The sequence below is a fragment of the Syngnathus leptorhynchus genome, chromosome 20, assembly GCF_054491065.1.
Source record: "Syngnathus leptorhynchus isolate UIUO chromosome 20, UIUO_Slep, whole genome shotgun sequence".
NCBI lineage: Eukaryota > Metazoa > Chordata > Actinopteri > Syngnathiformes > Syngnathidae > Syngnathus > Syngnathus leptorhynchus.
Genome location: NC_141214.1, coordinates 7,347,446 through 7,366,455, shown reverse-complemented (window position 1 = coordinate 7,366,455; position 19,010 = coordinate 7,347,446). Strand labels below are relative to the sequence as shown.

Below are 19,010 nucleotides of genomic sequence, written 5' to 3'. Positions count from 1 at the left end.
AATGCGACGTTAGACAAATTCTTGTTGCTCGAAGCAAAAGAGAAAGGGGGTGCAACTTCCAATGGCATCCATCCCATTGCTAAGGTTGCCCGGTTACCGTAGCAACAATAACAGGGACGTGGGATGCTTCATGGCATTGGTCACGCCACTCCATTGCGCTAACACAAACTTTGGTCAGCACACAAATGAACTTCAACAGTTGTAGCAAAAAGTACATCTCAAGCAGCATTTGATTTCAAATCAAGGAAAGTGATACGTACTGTAGTAGTAGCCGTATCGTTTTATCCATACGTGGCTTAAAGTCTTGCCTCGACGCTCCATTTTGAAGAAGAATACTGACAAGATTTCTCATCGAGCACTCGTTTTCCCCACTTGCCTTTGTCTTTTATCTCCCCCCTCCCACAATTGTCTTTTTGTCTCCAAAGAGGGCACAGCGGGCATGAGACAATGGCGACTGGCACCATACACAAGGCTGACTAATTGATTGATTGTTAAAGGTTTGTCTCTCAGCAAGAGAGTTTTCTTTTAGGGTGATGCAGGACAAAAATGGTAAGCAAATATTGGGTGGCAATATGGTTTGTTTTTTGGAAGGGGGACAAATAAGTTTTGTTTTAAAAATGAATTGATGATTCAGCTCACTTCCTCTTTTGTGCTGTACACGAGTACTACTCGGTGTTGGCCAAGCTTCCTTCCGTGTCGGCCGAGGGCTAACGAAAAAAAGCCACTTCCCCTTTCTACAGGTGATGGGATGCGTTTGGGTGGCGCGGGCGGGCGGGACAGGAAATTGTTTGTTTGCCGGCCCCACCCTGCTGCCCGGCCGGCCGGCCGGCACGATTACATCATTGCTAGCAACTCGTTTATCGCCTCTCGGTCACAAAATGCTTCGCAGAATTCTCTTTGGTTTGCGGCCAGATCCAATAAAGCCAAGATACCAATTCATGTAAGAAGACGTTTGACATTGAATCAGCTAAGACGGTTAGCCAGTTTTCCTTTGGCACGATTGTGACATTGCTTCCTGGCTCATAATCAATGGCCTGTCATCGGCGGAAGCCCCCGTGAGCTTTCGCCGCCATCTTTCTTTCTGTTCATGCTGGATTACATGCACAGACAAAGAGACTTCCAGACCACCAGCGTGAACGCACGACGCGGGAATGATTTCAAAAAGCCGAGTCAGCCATTTCCAGCTTGACAACCTCATGTTACCATGCTAGAATTAGTTGTCGACAATTACATTAGCGTTGTTTTTTTTCATCCTCGGGGCGCTCTTAAAGACACCGTATTGTTTTTGCCGTTGTGCTGCCGCGAGATAAGAAAAAAACGCTTGCTAATGTGCCTAGCCGTCGGGCTGATACACTTTCCATTCCTCTTGGGACGATAAGCCGGCAGACATTACGGCCGTGATAAAGCGCAGATGCTTTTTGAACCAATTAGCAAGTGATCTTGAGGATATTTGATTGCACTTTTGTTTGGTGATGTCTGTTGGACTTTTAAAGGGAAGCTATGATGGGAAATTGACTGAAATGTCTCTGGGGTGTCCGGCCACCAATCAACTTCACTCTTTTGCAAGTTGTGTACAATTCTGGGGGATAGCCAAGAAGCTGTTAGCAGCTAGGTCGTCTGAAGATCCAGAGCCACTTTCGAGTTGTCTGAAACACACCTATCCCTACCGGGTGAAACCATCACGTACAAACCAACAGAGTAAGCAGTCTTGTTGGATGTACTGATTAGCGAAGTCTAAAAGTGTTAGCTTCGGCAAAAATTTCTCGACAAATATTTTGTACTCACAAAAGAAAAATATCATTTTGTTGGTCATTCTGGCTCACTGACAGGTCACGCATGGCCTTTTTTCCTTCAATGAAATGCTACAGAAATGAAAATGAGACTGCAAGACTTGTTTGAGTCTTGACATCACCCATTTTTTTGGGTTCCAACGAGCAACCCGGATGCGCGCCCCAACGCAAGCGCCTTTTATTCTTGAAAGCTTCCAGCTGAGGCAGAAAATGAAGAGGCGAGGCAACGTGTGATTTTGCCGTTTCTATGGAGTGAGAAGATCGTAAAGGTTCTTCTCAACACACAAGAGAGCAGATTTGATAGAAAGGCAAACTGATGTGACCATAATAACAACACTAAAAATAATAGGACCATCGGAAAAGCCACACCGGGTGGGTTGGACATGTGGGGGAGGGCCTGTCAGATATCAAGTTTAGGAGGACCCCTTTTGGTCACTGGTAGGATAACCAGGATCAAAGCAAAGAAATCAATCCATTTTAAAACTAAAAGAAATAATACTAGTGTTACATCAAAGCCTGATATGAACGGTAAAGATGCATTGTAAAAATGTTTTCTACAAACCGGATTCGGTTGAAGTTGGGAAATTGCGTCAAATGGAAATAGAATCAAAATACAATGATTTGAAAATCCTTTTCAATCTATATCTATGTTGTCTTTGTAGTGTATTCAATTGAATATGGGTTGAGAAGGATTTTCAAATTGTATTTTGTTTTTATTTACATTTTACACAATTTCCCAACTTCAACCGAATCCGGTTTGTACGTGTATGGTATAGTTGTATTCTTTTAAAATGACAAAATGCAATCAGACTAAAACCAAAACTAAGATAAATTGTACTAACAAGTGAAAAGTTAATAGCATCACAGAACATGATACAAGAGATGGAGGAGCTTTTTTTTGACTGCCTGTGTCAAACAGACAAAGAAATAATACATCCATTTTATTTTCCCTTTGCGTACCGTAAGACAGAAGATGGTGTGAAAGGTTGAACCGACGCCGTCTGAGTTGACTGCCACCAAAGCCCGTAAAGAACGCTACACTTACGGTTGAACTCTCGACGGCGTGCGTGAGGCCTCCGGGATGGCTTCTGGAACCAGCTGAGATGCCATGGCAGCTCCATGCTTGCTTGACGGCGACCCCCAAAAGCGTCGGCTGCCGCTACTTTCTGTATGCATGCCTTGTGGGGATCAGCGCATCGGTGGGCGAGGGGCAAGCAGGGTCCCCCACACCTTGGGCGCCCTGCCGAGAGACATGGCACAGTGCTGCCTTCATATTTTATTCAGGACTGAGTCAGTGCAACTGAACTCCTGTGCGTGTAACTTGCCTGCTCGGGGAGGAGAACCAATCACAAAGAAGCTTGTGCTGTAAAATGATGCCCCCCCACCATGCATCGGGATCCTTAAGGGGGGGGAGGGGGTTCAGTACATTATATATCTGTGACAATGTGGGGGATTTCACCCGTGGGTAAATAAAATCAAATGTACACAAGCGTAATACTAAAATGTAATCAAATCAGAGAGGCAAAAAAGGGCATGATCACAGACGTCGCCGCTGCAAAAAAGAACACAACTTTATTCACATTTAGAGCTATAAAACCATAAAGCACATGCGGTCGCTTTGTTCTTAATAAATAAAAACATTTGGCGCACACACACAAAACCCCGAGTGTACAAACGCATGGACAAGAAAATTAAAACTCTTGAATTGTAAATTCAGCTCTTGGAAGAGGAACAAAATAATATATATAGGGGATATATTTCTATATCAATCTTATTCACCCAGGATCAATTCTACACGCCAACAGCTACATGTGATATTTCATGATCTTATTTTGTGCGCTTCTGCTTGCTAGTGGCACTTGAACAACATTCAACGACAGAACTAGGCTTACAAAAGGGGTGGAAAAAAAAAATATCCAATTACATTTTTCAAAATTCTCTGTTGAATTTTCAATGCAAATTCCTGGTAAATTTTGAAAATACTGAATTCCAACGCAGAACATTTCCATGTAATTTTGTTTTATTTTGAAGTTTCTTATTGTGAGCCAACCTTCAATTTGGTAAATTTAGTCCTATAAAATTCCGTCAGTTCCCATGGAAAGTGGCCAACCTTCGAATTTGACGGAATTTTGCACACCTATCTAAATTTGACAATCTCAAAACGTACTCTGATAAACATTAAGACGAGCACAAACTTACCAGTAAGGCACACAATATGATTTATGAAGCGCGTTAAAATCTAATGAGCATGTGCAATGTCAACAAGACCCCTTGCGCCCCTCACAAAAAAAAAACCAAACAAAATAAAATCAGCATGTCTTTCTTTTTCCTTAGAAATAAAGATTTGTTAAGTACAACACCATAATATTACAACAACAAAAAAATAAAGATGCGATGCTACGCGACTATTTTTGTAATTTTGTAACTTTTTAAAATGGAATAAAATACTGCTGCCATGATTTGATTTTACATCCGTATTTGTGCATCATTTTGGACCTTCACGTGAATTAAGTAAGCAAGTTTCGAGACACCATTTGAGCAGTACGGGAGACTCATCCTAACCACGTGATCAAGTGACGCTAGTACAATCTTAAGTGAAACTTGATGTAACGACTTTGGCGATCAATAGGGGACGCTACAAACCAAACTTGTTCCCAGTGAAAGGTTGAACGGCTCGCGGCCTCAACAGCGGGAACGATACCAGGTGTGAACCAGTCGAAAAATCCCAACTCCCATGGAGGGAGAAAAAAAAAAGACCATAACAACAACGTAAAACGTGCAACTTGATGGCTTGCGGCCATTTTTCACAAAATGGCGGCAGGCCGTGTAGAGGCAACATGTGTCGAGTGTGCCAAATCCCAACTCCCATGGAGGGAGAAAAAAAAGACCATAACAACAACGTAAAACGTGCAACTTGATGGCTTGCGGCCATTTTTCACAAAATGGCGGCAGGCCGTGTAGAGGCAACATGTGTCGAGTGTGCCGGTACCACTTTCTTTTTCATCCTTTTCTTCAGAGTAATATCACGGAAAAAAAAAAGGGATTGTCTTGAGCAGAGGTCATTTGGTTCGGTCTGTTGTTCTTTCACTCCATCTTGTCGGGGTCGATGTTGTCCAGGTCAATGTCAGGCGAAGCCACGCAGCAGTGGCACAATTTTTGGGTCCAAGACGACAGCATGTCTGATGAGGGAAAACAAGCACATTTGGCCACTGATGGACACTAACAAAGTACAAAACAAGTACAGCATGCTTTGGTGCTTCTCACTGTGCCTCATGCCCATGCAAAATAGACAAATGGAGAGAAACTCCAGCCATAGGCAAAATAAGTGCATCTCTCACAGAGGATTTTGTTGAGGAAGGCGGGCCTGGAGTTGCGTGGCAGGTGGAGGCAGAGGAAGTAGACGGGCACGCCGGACAGCGCCACGCCGATGCCCACCAGCGAGTTGATGGTGTCGCTGTACAGCGGCACCACCACCAAGAAGATGCTGCACAGGCTGTACACAATGGGGAAGAACAAAGACAGCTGTGGGGGAAACAAAGGGAAACAGATGGCTATTTAAATCGGGGGGGGGGGGGGCATTGGAATGGGCAAACGAAACCCCGACCTTGATGGGTCGATGCAAATTAGGGGCCTTGAAGCGAAGATAGATGAGGCTGACAATGGACAGCCCAATGAAGAGCCAGTAGTTGAAGCTGAAGTAGTTGATCAGGCGAAAGACGTCGGGCACCGACAAATACACCAGGGACATGACTCCCTGGGGAAGAAAAAAAGAAAGAAAACAAACTCCACCAATTGCAAACATAAGAAATCGGTTGAAAATGATCCATTTGATCACTTCAAAAGTTATCATGAGAACGCTTAGTTTTGAAGGTGACACTAACGTTAAAAAGCAGAGCGGGGATGGGGGTGAAGCGCTCGACGTGGATCATGGACAGGACGTTGGGGAGGTGGCCTTCCCGGGAGCCCACAAAAAACAACCTGAGGGGGAGAAAAAAAATACACAAACAAAATGATTCAGTTGACTTGGGACGCCTTGTAAATAATAACGCCATGTTATACTTCATCATTTTCACCGAGAAATTAATTTAAGAGCCAAGACACAAACTGTATTGTTTGGACTTGTCTCAACCTCTTGGAAGGCACGAGCTTGTATGGCCAGAATCTGTGCACATTTGTTAAAAAGTGTATGAATGAGCTCATCAAACTGTGACCTGGAGGCAGCGATGATGGAGGAGTTGAGCCCGCCGTAGCAGGAAATGGCCACAGACAGCGGGATCAACCAGCGGGCCCAGCCCAGAACCTCGTCTGCAAACGTCTGAGGAGAGAATGGTGGTGCCGTTTGTATTTGCGGTCAAAAGGAAGGCAGCAGATGGCCACGTGCAAACAATTACAGCGCGCTAATGGCACGGCCGAGGGCCGCTAACGTAATTAAGTCGACCGACCGGTAGACTTTTCCATGGGAAGTCGAGCGCACCGGCTGCAATTATGGGAAGACCTGCGCCGCCCGAGAACAAGATTCAAAAGCTCCGCTTTGATTGTGTGAAGTACTGACCACGGCGACGGCGTCGCTGGCGAGCACCTGGTCGACATCCATGACCACATAGTAGGCCACGTTGGTCAAGATGTAGATGACGGTGACAATGGGCATGGAAATGGCGATGCTCAAAGGGAGATTCCTGCCAGGAGAAAAATCAAGCGCTCGTGATTTGGGGACGAGCGGGTGACATGACAAGGTTCGCTCGCTTTTCTTTCTACCTCTCCGGGTCCTTGATCTCCTCTGTGATGAAGTTGAGCGTGTCCCATCCGGAGTAGGAGTAGAGCGCCGAGTAGAGCGCCAGTGCCATGTCGCCGCCGTTCAGCTTGGAGCCTCGGAACGAGTCCTCAAAGTTTTGATTGAAACCTTTCGGCAAAGCAAGCGCAGGCGGATGACGGATGGATGGATGGATGGATGGATGGAGGGAGGGAGGCAGCTGGAGTGAAGGAAGCCGCCCAAACGTAGACTTGAGCGAACGCACTTGACAACTCGTACCTTGGCCCAGCTTTACGAAGCCGGCGATGATGATGACGATGAGCGCCAGCACTTTGGCCACAGTGGAGATGACCTGAAGAACGGCTCCCCACTTCACCTTCAAACAGTTCACGCACGTCAGCAGGCCTGAGGAAGAGGCAGATGGGCGGAAGGCATCAGTGCAAAGGAGGTCACTGGGGCAACTTTCATAGTGCGTTTGTCAGGCACATAGCAGCTGCCTGCCTGCCTGCCTGCTTGAATCAAACCAGACATACAAGCCACCTCGACAGCAACGTGTGCCCCGTGAAAATGAGCCAACAAATTCGACTCCCGAGGTTAGCAAATGCAAAAGCCTCTTCAGAGAGGGGTCACTCAAACGCGGCTGAGATCGGGGAGGGAGTTAGCGACGGGGGTCGGCCGGCTCGATTTTGCAACTTCCGCTTGCATTTAATGAGGTCTGACCCGCCCGATTGGAGGTGTTATCAGCTCTGAGCAAACAAACGCTTCGGTCTTAACACACTCCAACACAGACAAGATGAGACGAATGGGGGGGAAATGTTACTTGGCACTTGACTGGACACTTGCAAAGCGCTGCAGTGCTACACTATAATTGTGATTATTTTTCTTAAGCATTTTAACCTTCATAGGTTAAAAAAATAAAAATAAAATAAATTTCAATCAAATATTTATTTACAAAAAACTGTGAATATTTTCCAGAATTTTGTCATGGGGATTTTGTCGAAACATGAGGATTTTTAGGGGTTCTAAATTTTGTAAAGCAGAGAATATTTTTTTCACTACTGAAGTGTTTTAAGAGAAATTTTTATGACATCTCACCTGAGTTTTCAAAGACTGACGCATGAGAGGACGGAGATTTGAAAACATTTTCCAGTGAAGTTTGACTCTGCTGCAAAACTCACAAATAATGGCGGCGGCGATGAGACGCACAGCGTAATAGGGGGCGGAGCATGTGGTGAAAAAGGGCTGCACCAGGTAACTGGAGAAGGTCAAGGCAATCACCGCCTGGCATGCCGGTTCCACAATCAACAGTGACGTCCACAGCCTGCCGAGGAAGAAGAAGAAAAACCGGACGGGACGCGTGAGCGACGGGAGGCGTGCGTTGCCGAGGCCGTCGGACAGGTTAGCGTACCGGATGAATGCCAGGAAGCTCCCGAAGGCCTCTAAGATGTACGCGTAGGAGGCTCCTGACTTGCGGATGGTGGTGCCCAGCTCGGCATAACACAAGGCGCCAAAAACAGAGAAGACCCCTCCGACCGCCCAGATGACCAGCGACATGCCGAAGGAGCCGGTGTACAGGAGCACCCCCTGCGATGGTGGAAAAACACCTTGATAACAGGCGTTCATTGTATTTTTTGTATTCAAATTAAAAAGTTGCAAATTGGTTGCAGTTGGTTTCTTTTTTTTTTTTGGTGGTCTTGACTTGCATTTGCCTTTTGTTTGAACAGTGAAGTTAATGTGTAATTGTTGGACTCCAACTTGCCAACTCAAAAGGAACAAGTTGTAGTATCACGTTAGCAATCTGTGCGCTCGCTCGCAACGTAAGCATAGTCTGACGCAATCGCGAGCCCCCACGGCTCCTCTTACGTCACCTTGGGCGACACGAAGATGCCGGAGCCGATCATGTTGCCCACGATGAGGCAGACACCATGCAACAGGGAGATCTCCTGCTTCAGGCGTACGCCGCCGCCGCCTCGCAACGTCGCGTCCGCCTCCTCCGCCGCGACCATGCTGATGGGCTCCCGGCTACCGACTCTGATAAGCACAGAGTAAAAACGCAGCCAGGAGAGCTGGAGGGAAGAAAACAGTGGGTGGGGACTAGAGAGAGGGGGTGGGACAGGGAGGGAAAGAGAGACGTGAGCGAGCGAGCGAGTGAGCGAGCCAGCTTGTTGCTCATATACAAGTTGACGAGCGCTTTCACTCAAGAGTGATACGAGGTAAACGTTGTGGCGTGGCGATCGTTCAAATTCACAGCCGACAACTGAAATGTCTCACAATTTCTTTAGCAGACATTGTTGAAATCGATAAGAGTTTGCTTTTGAAATTTAAAAAAAGGCAACACAAGTTCTTGGCATTTTTTTGGTGCTGCATTTGGCCTGAGGTCTTTGTTGACTTGTTAGGATTTGCAACAAGGCGAGACCTCAACGAGGCATGAAGTGCAAATTTGTGCACAAGAGTACATCACGGCGAGACCGAGAGAAGGTGACCGGCGTGCCGGCGGTGCCAGGTGTCCTGTGTGTGTGGGGGTATGAGGGCTCAGACGTTCACGTGTCATTTCCATAGTCACATTCCTAGGGCAGGGGAGTTCAAATCCAGCGGTCACCTGATGCCGTCTGCTTAAAAGGCTTAGCTTGAAAAGCTGCATTTTGCTTTTACTTTGCATACCAAATCATTTGACCAAAGAGGCGTTAAAGAGTGTGTAGGCCAAAACACTGGCATGAATGTTATCTGGCAAATATCTCAGCCATCTAGAACAGGGTGTAAATGTACATGTCATTAATTTCAGACAATTCAGGCACTGTGTTTCCTTCACGTGTGTGGAAGAGCAATCATTGTTGCAAATGTTCTTGCACAGGACAAACGGTCAAAGGTGCGATACAAAATACAATGAAATGAGGAGATGCTGTCGGCCACAACTCACACCTCAATAGAATTGCCATTGGCTTGGGCGCAGAACGAATGAAACTTTTAATGCAGTAAGCACTTTTTGTTATACCCTAAAACCTCCCCCAAATGTGAACCATTATCAGTTTGGATTTCTCCAATAGATAGTGAATGAAATCCAGTGACGACAACCTCCCCTGCTCATCGTTGGTCAATGACGTCACGGGCAGCGTTTTCTTCCACGACTAGAAAATGTTTGCAGTCGTCGAAGAGAAAAAGACGACTGTTGCTCACACTGGCTGATAAAAGCTATCAACGAGGGAAACGGGCGTCGTGCCTCAGTGACCAGTCACCACGTGTTTGGAAAGCTAACGAGAAGCACAAGCATATTGCTCGTGCTAAAGTTTAGCATGAGGTGACGCCATATGCTAATGTCAAAGGATGCTGCACAGATGCTAGCCCGCCCGCCAAAAGCCCGCCTCGCTGTCTCCCACTTGCCTTCTTTTGCTTTGCTCCCATCCCCTCCCCTCCCTGGCTGATGATCAATTATAAAGGGGAAACATGTGTAGTTTGGGAAGGGAGAAAGAGGGAGAAAAAACGAACATACATACCAGCGTGTGCAGCCACCAGGAAGAATGCGTGAGGGGAGACGCGCGGCTTCTACTGGGCGGCGTGAATGAACTAGCGTGACCACATCTGTCGTAAGCTAGCCGGCTAAGCTCCTCCTCCCCGATTCAAAAGTCACCAAGGATGCTTCCGTGGTCGTTGCAAAGTTGTCTGCCCGGCCGACATATTCACAGCTGCGCCATTCATGAACCGTGACATGGTTTTCGTGCTTATACATTTCCAGCGGAAACCCGTAGTAGTGGCTTCGCGCAGGAATTTAGTGCAGGCGGAGGGGTATGAGTCGCCATGTCATCAGGTCATTAGGATCCCTCCGCCCGAGGTGAGGTTAGTCCCTTCACGCAAGTATTAAATGCCCACATTGCAGCCTCCTGTGATAATTCAACCATCCATTACCCATACCGCTTTATCCTCCCCACGGGGGTCGCGGGCGTGCTGGAGCCTATCCCAGCCATCGTCGGGGGACACCCTGAACGGTTGCCAACCAATCGCAGGGCACACAGAGACCAACAACCATCCGCACTCGCACCCACACCTAGGGGCAATTTGGAGTGCTCAATCGGCCTAGTAAGCATGTTTTTGGGGATGTGGGAGGAAACCGGAGTGCCCGGAAAAAAACCACGCGGACACGGGGAGAACATGGAAACTCAACACAGGGAGGGAGGGAGGGCCGGAGGTGGAATCAAACCCGCACCCTCCTAATTGAGGCGGACGTGCTAGCCAGTGCGTCACCGAGCCGCTCCTGTCATCATCAAATAAATCATTGAGCCCTCAATTTGCATCATAGGTACTATCTGTCAGCATCATTGATTCAATAAAAAGGAACCCAAATGAGGTCCAAATGCAGCAATTTTTGCAGCTTTCATATGGAGCATTGTGGCCTTCATTTGGAGCGTTATTTTACCAGCCGCATTGGTGTTTCATTCATGGATTTTATCGAGGGCCATTTGGGGGGGGGGGGGGTCCTTAGTTTGATTTTATTCTGAAGGGCTAGGCGGCACACGCACACCCCTGCCACCTGCTTCCTCATAACGAAGCAGCAGGCGGACGGACGGGCAGCCAGCCCCCTTTTGCTTTTGCTGACTCGGTGCCTTGGCAGCAGTCGTGCCCATCCCTGAGAGAGAAGGAGCAGCAGCACCAGCACCAGCAGCAGCAGCAGCAGCCCCGTACCGTGCAAATGGCCAAGACCGCAATTGGTGAGTTTGGGATTTTTCTCACCATCCTTATCACCACCATTCTCAGGACGATGAGCATTGCATGTCTGCATGAGGATGCTAGGAAGGGAGGGATGCGGCGACGGCCAACGCACAAAAGGATTCTGAGGACAGACACGTTAAGTGGGAGCGGCTCTGCATGTTCTGCGCACCCATAACACAAATGTTCATATTGTGTATGTGTATATATATATTTATCAATTCAGGAAAAAAAAGGTTTTGCATCCAAAATATGAATTATATATATATATATATATATATATATATATATATATATATATATATATATATATATATAATAATAATTCATATTTTGGATGCAAAACCTTTTTTCTCCTCCTGAATTGATTCATGATCTAAATCAAGTTTTTTTTTTCCCCCCCTTACACGGCGGGCGTTGCAGCAGTGGCTGCACCTGAGTCATGGCCACGTAGCATAATGCAGAGCCAGCGACCCCACCCAACATGGTTAGCGGCCCCTCTCAGCGGCCACTCCCCACCCTCCTGCTCTTTCTCCTCTTTCACCCGGCCATCCTCAATGTAAATTTGCTCTTTTCACGTCACCGTGCGCTTTCCGTTTTGCCGAGAGCAATTTCTATCGTGCTCGAGTGTCATCGTTTTGTGGCTGACTGGCGAGAAGGCGGTGAGATTATTGGCGACGTGGGAAAATGTGCAAAACGGAATACAAGGGCATGCGTTTTCAGCCTCTGCATTGGTTTTGGTCTGAGCATTAGCAGCACTGATTTATTGTCAAAGCGGCGGTCTTGTTTGTGTTCTGTGCTTGGTAAATGGGGTGTGCGCGCAGGCAGACAGACAGCGAGGAGGGGGGCGCCGGCGTCCGTGGCAATCTATATATTTATTTGCGACCACCGCCCTCCATTTTGCCCCTTTTCTTGGCCAAAAAAATGAAAAGGGCAAGGCAGGTTTCGAGCTGCTCCGGCTTATTTCACACAAGCCCTCCTGAGGCTCAACTGTAAAATGGTGCGCCGACTAGAAAATGATTTGCCAGCATTAAAAGACTCGAAATTTTCCATGTTCATCTCCTGAACAAATACTCCAAAATGACTCTGAAGTAAAGCCTTTGATTTCCCAACAGCAAGTAGACAAGAAAATGCGGCGCCTCCCACCAGATTGCAAACAAGAAAGTAACACGTCCGTCCATCCCAACCAAGCAAACAAGCGTGCAGCCCTTGCAGCCATCCATCCCACTTCATGTGAAGTTCTGTCCCTTTTTTGGGCCACAAAAATGATGGTGGCATCTGCGCTTGCCAAAGGGGACTCAGGCCCACACTTGGGTGCCTTTTTCTCGTCTATTGTCCAAATAGGTGTGGCCGCCCCCCGCCCCGTTTCCCTTCTGTCACCGTGCATTTGTCAGCGAGGTGCACTGCTCAAATAGCTCAGATGGCTCAGATGACGATTGCTCTTTCAAAGCAACCCGAGAGGAAGAAATGACATCAGATGATGAGCGGGATGTCAACCGGCACCCCACCGCACCCGTCAAGGTCCCCGAAGCTACTCGAGCTGGTAGCCTTTTCCAATGGCAACTAGCAGACCTCACTTGCTTGACACGTGTGCAGCCAGCACTTTTGTATGTACTGAAGCTAGCAGCTAGCTCAGGGGTCGGGAACCCAAAATGTTCAAAGAGCCGTATTGGCCCAAATAAAAGAAAAATCATACCTGTCTGGAGCTGCAACCCATGTTTTTGTCTCTGAAGCTTACAAGGAGAAGATGAAGGAGATTTCCGTCTTCTCGCTCATCTGCTCCTGTCTGTACCCCAACGGCCACAAGAACCCCCTGGGAGACTTTGAAGGTAACTTGCATCCTCAAAACAAAAATCCAAAAATGTTCCCTACGAGAGATGGGTGGAAATATGGGGGGGGGGGGGCAAGTGCATCTCACCCCCCACCCCCAGCGCCGCCAGTGACGGATGCATGAGTCAGTACAGCCAACACTTACACAAGCCGTGTCGTTTGCCAGAGCTGGACATCAAGCCCATCAACAAGCGTGCGTCAGGCCAGGCCTTCCAAGTCTTCCTGAAGCCGACATCGCCCGTGTCGGACGCTGCCCACAGCATCGCCGTGCCCCCCAAGAGGGACATCTCCCTGGACGACATTCAGAAGAAGCTGGAGGCCGCCGAGGACCGCAGGAGAGTAAGCTCAAAGGCTGGAATTTGCTTTTGCGACCCGGACTGTTTTGTTGTCAGCGCGGCTCCTAGCTTAGCTCCACTACTTGTGATGGCCGTCAGTCCCAGGAGGCGCAGGTGCTGCGGGCCTTGGCGGAGAAGCGCGAGCATGAGCGCGACGTGCTGCTGAAGGCCATGGAGGAGAACAGCAACTTCAGCCGCATGGCCGAGGAGAAGCTGCAACTGAAGATGGAGCAGATCCACGAGAACCGTCAGGCCTACATCGATGCCCTCATGGAGCGCCTGCAACAGAAGGTGAGCCCGCTGCCCACAGCCAGCAGTCTTAGTATCTCAGCATTTTTATCGAAATGACATGAGGGCAGCTCTGAAAATGCTTTGTGGGCCCCAGTTTGGCCCGGACACGGATGAATCCACTTTGATGCAAATCACTTTGGTCGTGCTGACTTGCTTTGTTTTGTTTTTTTCCCAGGCGAGGCACGCTCAGGAGCGCAAATCACTTTGGTTTGGACTAATATGTGCTGACTTGTTTTGTTTTTTCCTAGGAGAGGCACGCTCAGGAGGTGCGTAGGAACAAGGAGTTGAGAGAAGAGGTGACGGCGTGAGAAAGTCTCCGTCCCACGCCCTTCTCCTCCCCAGGGTCTTGGTGTCCACTCAACCGGGATAAACGGCCACCTGAACGCCCCTCCTCCTTTCCATACAACATCTCGAGACAGTGTTTGGAATAGTGTCCTTAATCATAAGAAAAACATAAATCAGCCACAACAACAGCAAACATGGAATCGGATTGCCAGAAAGTGACAGTGGAGGTGTAAATACTTTTTTTTTTTTTTTTCTTATGACTAGTACAAAAAGTATCGATTGCAGTGTGACATTCTTCATGATCTTTATTTGGGTTGTGGCTTAGTGGCTTTGATGTTTTGGTAGTGTGTTTGCAAGCTCCCCCTTTCTGTCCCGCCCTTTGGCATTCAATGCCAAGCTAATGCATTGCATCCCTTATCTCTTTCTTGTTCGGCAACACCAATTTAGCATAGCGCACAGCTAATTAGCTATTAGCGATACTGCAAAAGACAAAACCCGGAAGTTTCCCACCCATCACTTTTAGCAGAGAGGAGCCACACCGGAGGTTGAACCCCATGGTGCCGTGTCATATGACTCTTTCCATTTGTGTGTGTGTGTGTGCGCCGCTCTCTCTTTCTGCATTACTGTATACCTTTGTCAACAAGCAAGCTGTGGTTAATAAAGATTTGGGGTTCATTGAAGACATAGCCTCTCTGCGATGATAATGATGTGGGATGCTTTGCTGGGATCATGAGCCAGCCATTCATCATAAAATATGACAAGATATTTTTCAATGATTCAATGAGCTCAAAATCATTTTCAGCTGTTGCAGTACTAAGTTAAGCCACATAAGGGCGACAAACGTGCAGTTTTTCAATATGACCCCTTAACAACCACGCATTTTATACGTCCAGTACTTGAAGTTGTTGCAGTACTGCGTTTAGCCAAATGATGGCGGCAAAAGTGAATGAATCGTAAACGACACGCATGCGGAAAGTTGAAAAGTTGAAGAGTTTGCAGGGAATTTGCGCCACCTTGTGACTACTTCCCCAGTCATACATACACAGTTGTGAATAATCCCATCTTTCTATCTATTTCAATTCTATCTGCAGGCTTAGCGAACACTTGAAACAGACAGCTGCGAGGACAAAAAACAGGAATAGAACAGGATAAACCACAACAGACTAATAATATGTCATTCAAACAATAGTCTAAAAGTCAGAACTATGCTCATTACAGCAGAGTCTATTATTGTTGTGTAGTTTTCATTATACTGAGCAAATTGGTAAATAGCAGGTGTAATTGTTGCAGGTGTACCTAATGAGTTGGCTGGTTCTCTTCAACTTGTTCCCACGCGGTGCTCAGGCGGTGCGCGGGGAGGCTTGTTGGGCCGCCAGGATATCCCCTCCTCGCTAATGGTTTCCTGTGTGCCAAATACACAACAAGACACACACAAACGAGTACACTCCTCAATGGCGTGCGTTTTTATTCAAAGCAGTTGTCGTGACCAACCGGCAACGATGGCGCACCGTACGGACGATGTCGTGAGATTGAAGGAGGAGTGCAGCACCAAAGATTTTTGGGGTGATTCATCAGAGCTTGTTTATTTCAGGATGCTTGCAATGAGCAACATGACAAACATCAAAACAGAGGTGCCAACAACCCCAGCGGGTAGACAAGATTAAAATGTGATCGTGGTCTTGTGTATTGAATTTGTTTTGATATTTTTTAGAGACTGTGAGAAGGAGAGGGGTCTCTGTCGGGATGTCCAAGGAGGAGTGTTGGTGAAGAAGGATGAGATGAGCTGAGCTGAGCTGAGCTGAGCTGAGCTGAGCTGAGGGAGAAACTTCTTCAAAAGGAGAAAAGGAAGGGGCGGGAAGGGAAGGCACAGCGACAAATCAACGTGTTGACTCACTGGTTGCACACCTCTCCTACAGAAGGATGTGACAAAGTCCAGCTCATTGCGAGTCTCAAGCGGAGATGGAACGGCTCAAGGGTTTCAGTGAAGAGGACGGGTGCTGGCTGGAGGGGGGACAGGTGAAGGCCCCAAAGGTACAAATGAAAAACAAAAACATTTTGGACGAGTCCAGCTCATTTGTGAGTCTTTTTGGCCCAGTCAAAAAGCTCCAATCTCCATCCCCCAGGGTCTGTACGGTTTGCCCACAGCGGGAAGTATCGGGGTTGGCGGGCTGAGGGCGCTGGCCGCAACGGGAGACATGAGCTGGAAGGCTCCCAAAGGGAAAGGGAATGTCGAGAGAAGGTGCTTGGCCGTCGATGAGGACACCAGAGCGGGGTGCAAGATGGGGGTGGCGGCAGCGGCGCGGGGCCCGCGCACACCAGGTGCTAACTGTTCCAGGTGAGGGGTGGCGGTGCCACTTCGCCTCTCTGCGGACGGCGATGACGAAGCGGAAGAGGACGAGGACCGGGGGCTGCAGCTGCGGGGCAACCCGACCGCCAGCGGCGGGCAGGGCATGCGGGCCACCGTTGGCGAGGCGAAGGTGGAACCCCACGCCACCAGCTGCCCCAGCCCCGTGTGGACCTCCCGCTGGCCGGCGTAGTTGTTAAGGTGCGACACCAACCGGATCCTCAGGGGGTCGACGTTGTCCAGACCCTCCACCACGCTGAGGTAGCGCGCCGTCTCCGCCAGGCACTCCCGGAAACCAAGACTTCGGTAGTCCATTGCCAGGGCGTGCACGTCCAAAAAACCTAAAGGGAGCGGGGAGGTGCATCCATCAACCTCCACTGGTGCAGATGAATAGAGGGGCGTCCACATTCAAAGCATGTCCAGCCAGAAGCCGTTTTGGTCTTTGATGCAATGTCACAAGGACCCATTTTATTTTTAAAATGTACCTTTGCCACCTGCAGCATGGAGCATCTTCAGATGGTCCACAGTCATCTGCAGAATTTCAGCTTTCTCCAACTTGGCTGAACCCTTCAAAGTGCGCATAGAGCATCAGTAAGTACATTTGTTAAGTTCAAAAGCGCACGCACGCACGCACGCACGCACGCACGCACGCACGCACGCACGCACGCACCTGCTTATCGAAGGCGCTCGGCACCAGCCTGCGGAGTTCACTCAAGCTGTTGTTGATTCGGTCACGACGACGTTTCTCAATGATCTAGGAACGAGAGAGAAACACGCCGCTTGAATCAACGCTTGACTTTTGGCTTTGTTTTCAAACGGTGCATTGGACTCACTCCTCGCCGCCTCTTCCTCGCCTGCACCTGAATAGAAGCGCTTGGAGATGCCAAACAGATGTTCCTGCATCATAAGCGATCAAAAAAAAAGACATGATTGAAGTTTGTCCCCACTCAGTAGAGAATGGCAGAAAGCAACGCACGCACGCACGCACGCACGCACCCGCCGCTCTCATCTGCGCTCTCCTTCTCCACTTCGATGGCTTCGTCCAGCTCGGTGTCCGACGAGCTGAAATCGTGGCTCCTCTTCATCTTGTCTTCTCGTACGTATGCCGGAGCGGGGTTCTCACGGTGTCATTTGAAGGCGCGGGGGAGGGGCCGAGCGCCAGGGCGGGTTTCCCCCTGCGGGCGGCCAATGAGGCGTCGACCTGCCGCCGCTTTAACTGACGGAAACGCAGTCAGAGGCAGAAGAGGAATTTGCAAAGGGAAGAGGTCTCACTGTGATTGATGGACAGCATGAGACTCGCGGCGCCAAGCCTGACGTCAAGGGGATAAAGAGCCCGGAATGGTCATCTGGACTGGATTCAGGCAACAACTCCCAACTGCTATGGGTTACAGGCGGAGAAAAAGAGGAGAGGAGCTCCAACTCAACTCTACATTTGAATGTTAAGCAGCTGTAACAGAGGGCCCTGCCCTGAGCAGTGATGCATCAGCTCCCAAATAGATCATCTTGGGAGCAACTGAGAGCGCTCCAATAGACGTTTGGTCCGTGTGCGCCCCTTTGGGCCCCTCCCCGTCTGCGTGCGTGCGTGCGTGCGGATCCCGTTGGCCGCTACAGCGGTCGGCCGGCTGTCAGCACACGTTCGGCCGTGGGAAAGTTCCCCCCGGCCGGCGCCGATAACCAATCAGAAGGCAGCGGGCCGTCTCCTCCGGCTCTGCTCTAAATGAAGCAATTGGTCGGCAGGGCGACGGGCCGTCTGCGAGCAAGCATGTGAACGTGTAATCCAATACACACACACACACACAGGCAGGCAGGCAGGCAGCAGAGACGTGAGCGCCGCTGCAGCCGGAAAAAGCCGGACTCCCCCCCCCACACACACACACACTCCCCAATGGAACTCGATGCCTCATTGTCTAACAGCGCCTTTGCGGTGTTTGTACACAAGAGGGGGGGGGGGCCTCGTGTTCCCAAATTCCCCTGAATTTGAAAACAATCCATGGCAGAGTTTGCACAGATTGTTGGTTGGGATCGTAAAAACTGCGCACGCTTGTCACGATCAACACAGGTGTGTGCGTGAGTGAGTGAGTGAGAGGGACGGGAGAAAAAGTAGCAGGCGGAATGTTTTGAGGGAGGGAGGGAGGGGCTCATTTGTTGTATTTCAAGTTCAGCCAGAGTTCCCACGCTGTTATTTTCTGCCCCTACACTCTTTGTTCTGGCGCTTGGTCACATGTTGTGATTAGTCAGGCTGCCCTTTGAAGGTGAGGGATGCCCCCCCGCCCCCCCCATGGCCTGGCCTCGGCCTCCCCAAGCCTGCAAATGAGGCCACCAACCAACCAACCAACCAACCCAAATTGCACTCCAAACAATAGCACTTTCTGTGATGTTTGGGTGTCTGGATCTAATCTTGGCCTTCTTTTATTTTCTACGCTTCAAGGCGACCGACCTGAGACAAGCGATGAGCTCGTCAGGTTGCACTTTGAAGGGGTAACACATGTCCATATTCAGTGAAACAGTGGCTGACAAATGCTAACATGCTAATGCTAAGCAGTGGCGGCAGCAATGGCGTCTGCTGCTGCAGGCAGATGTTGCTTACGTGGAGGTTCCTTATTGTTTCGTAAATTCGCTTGTTCCTCCCTGACGGCTAAAGGAAGTGGCGCCTAATTCTGCTCTGGATGTGTGTGTGTCTGTGAGCT

The 19,010-nt window shown here is 49.0% G+C and overlaps 3 protein-coding genes across 6 annotated transcripts; 1 reads left to right on the top strand and 2 right to left on the bottom strand.

Annotated features, from left to right (window-relative positions):
* Positions 1-3,357: 3,357 nt before the first annotated feature.
* Positions 3,358-10,326, bottom strand: LOC147041367 (Y+L amino acid transporter 2). The gene is made up of 12 exons (XM_085900902.1): positions 10,032-10,326; positions 8,409-8,634; positions 7,949-8,124; positions 7,719-7,861; positions 6,820-6,945; positions 6,546-6,690; positions 6,343-6,466; positions 6,002-6,105; positions 5,672-5,768; positions 5,395-5,544; positions 5,129-5,312; positions 3,358-4,969 (listed from the first exon to the last, which is right to left on the bottom strand). Exons 2-12 carry the CDS (start codon positions 8,544-8,546, stop codon positions 4,875-4,877), a joined length of 1,482 nt encoding a protein of 493 aa, XP_085757028.1. The 5' UTR covers positions 8,547-8,634; positions 10,032-10,326; the 3' UTR covers positions 3,358-4,874.
* A 776-nt stretch (positions 10,327-11,102) lies between these two features.
* Positions 11,103-14,643, top strand: stmn2b (stathmin 2b). 3 transcript variants are annotated; one of them, XM_085900473.1, is made up of 5 exons: positions 11,103-11,240; positions 12,972-13,067; positions 13,235-13,407; positions 13,503-13,694; positions 13,943-14,643. In XM_085900473.1, the coding sequence occupies exons 1-5, from the start codon at positions 11,222-11,224 to the stop codon at positions 14,000-14,002; spliced, it is 540 nt and encodes a 179-aa protein (XP_085756599.1). In that variant the 5' UTR covers positions 11,103-11,221; the 3' UTR covers positions 14,003-14,643. The 3 variants fall into 3 exon arrangements, with proteins under 3 accessions (XP_085756599.1, XP_085756601.1, XP_085756600.1); XM_085900475.1 differs by lacking the exon at positions 11,103-11,240 and adding an exon at positions 11,637-11,797; XM_085900474.1 differs by lacking the exon at positions 11,103-11,240 and adding an exon at positions 12,488-12,759.
* Positions 14,644-15,525: 882 nt separating this feature from the next.
* Positions 15,526-18,465, bottom strand: hey1 (hes-related family bHLH transcription factor with YRPW motif 1). 2 transcript variants are annotated; one of them, XM_085900472.1, is made up of 6 exons: positions 17,596-18,465; positions 17,320-17,524; positions 17,157-17,220; positions 16,994-17,077; positions 16,809-16,890; positions 15,526-16,664 (listed from the first exon to the last, which is right to left on the bottom strand). In XM_085900472.1, exons 2-6 carry the CDS (start codon positions 17,406-17,408, stop codon positions 16,075-16,077), a joined length of 909 nt encoding a protein of 302 aa, XP_085756598.1. In that variant the 5' UTR covers positions 17,409-17,524; positions 17,596-18,465; the 3' UTR covers positions 15,526-16,074. The 2 variants fall into 2 exon arrangements, with proteins under 2 accessions (XP_085756598.1, XP_085756596.1); XM_085900470.1 differs by having other exon boundaries at positions 17,320-18,465.
* Positions 18,466-19,010: the final 545 nt, after the last annotated feature.

Excerpts from the sequence above, each read along its gene's own strand:
- hey1 (XM_085900470.1), bottom strand. The coding sequence starts at position 17,408 with ATGAAGAGGAGCCACGATTTCAGCTCGTCGGACACCGAGCTGGACGAA. Across the intron at positions 17,221-17,319 it reads AGCGCAGATGAGAGCGGCGG|GAACATCTGTTTGGCATCTC; the intron begins GTGCGTGCGTGC and ends CTTATGATGCAG. Across the intron at positions 17,078-17,156 it reads CGAGGAAGAGGCGGCGAGGA|ATCATTGAGAAACGTCGTCG; the intron begins GTGAGTCCAATG and ends TCTCGTTCCTAG.
- stmn2b (XM_085900473.1), top strand. Across the intron at positions 13,068-13,234 it reads CCCCCTGGGAGACTTTGAAG|AGCTGGACATCAAGCCCATC; the intron begins GTAACTTGCATC and ends GTCGTTTGCCAG. Across the intron at positions 13,408-13,502 it reads CCGCCGAGGACCGCAGGAGA|TCCCAGGAGGCGCAGGTGCT; the intron begins GTAAGCTCAAAG and ends GATGGCCGTCAG.
- LOC147041367 (XM_085900902.1), bottom strand. The coding sequence starts at position 8,546 with ATGGTCGCGGCGGAGGAGGCGGACGCGACGTTGCGAGGCGGCGGCGGC. Across the intron at positions 6,467-6,545 it reads GAGATCAAGGACCCGGAGAG|GAATCTCCCTTTGAGCATCG; the intron begins GTAGAAAGAAAA and ends TTCTCCTGGCAG. Across the intron at positions 5,545-5,671 it reads TCCCCGCTCTGCTTTTTAAC|GGAGTCATGTCCCTGGTGTA; the intron begins GTTAGTGTCACC and ends TTTCTTCCCCAG.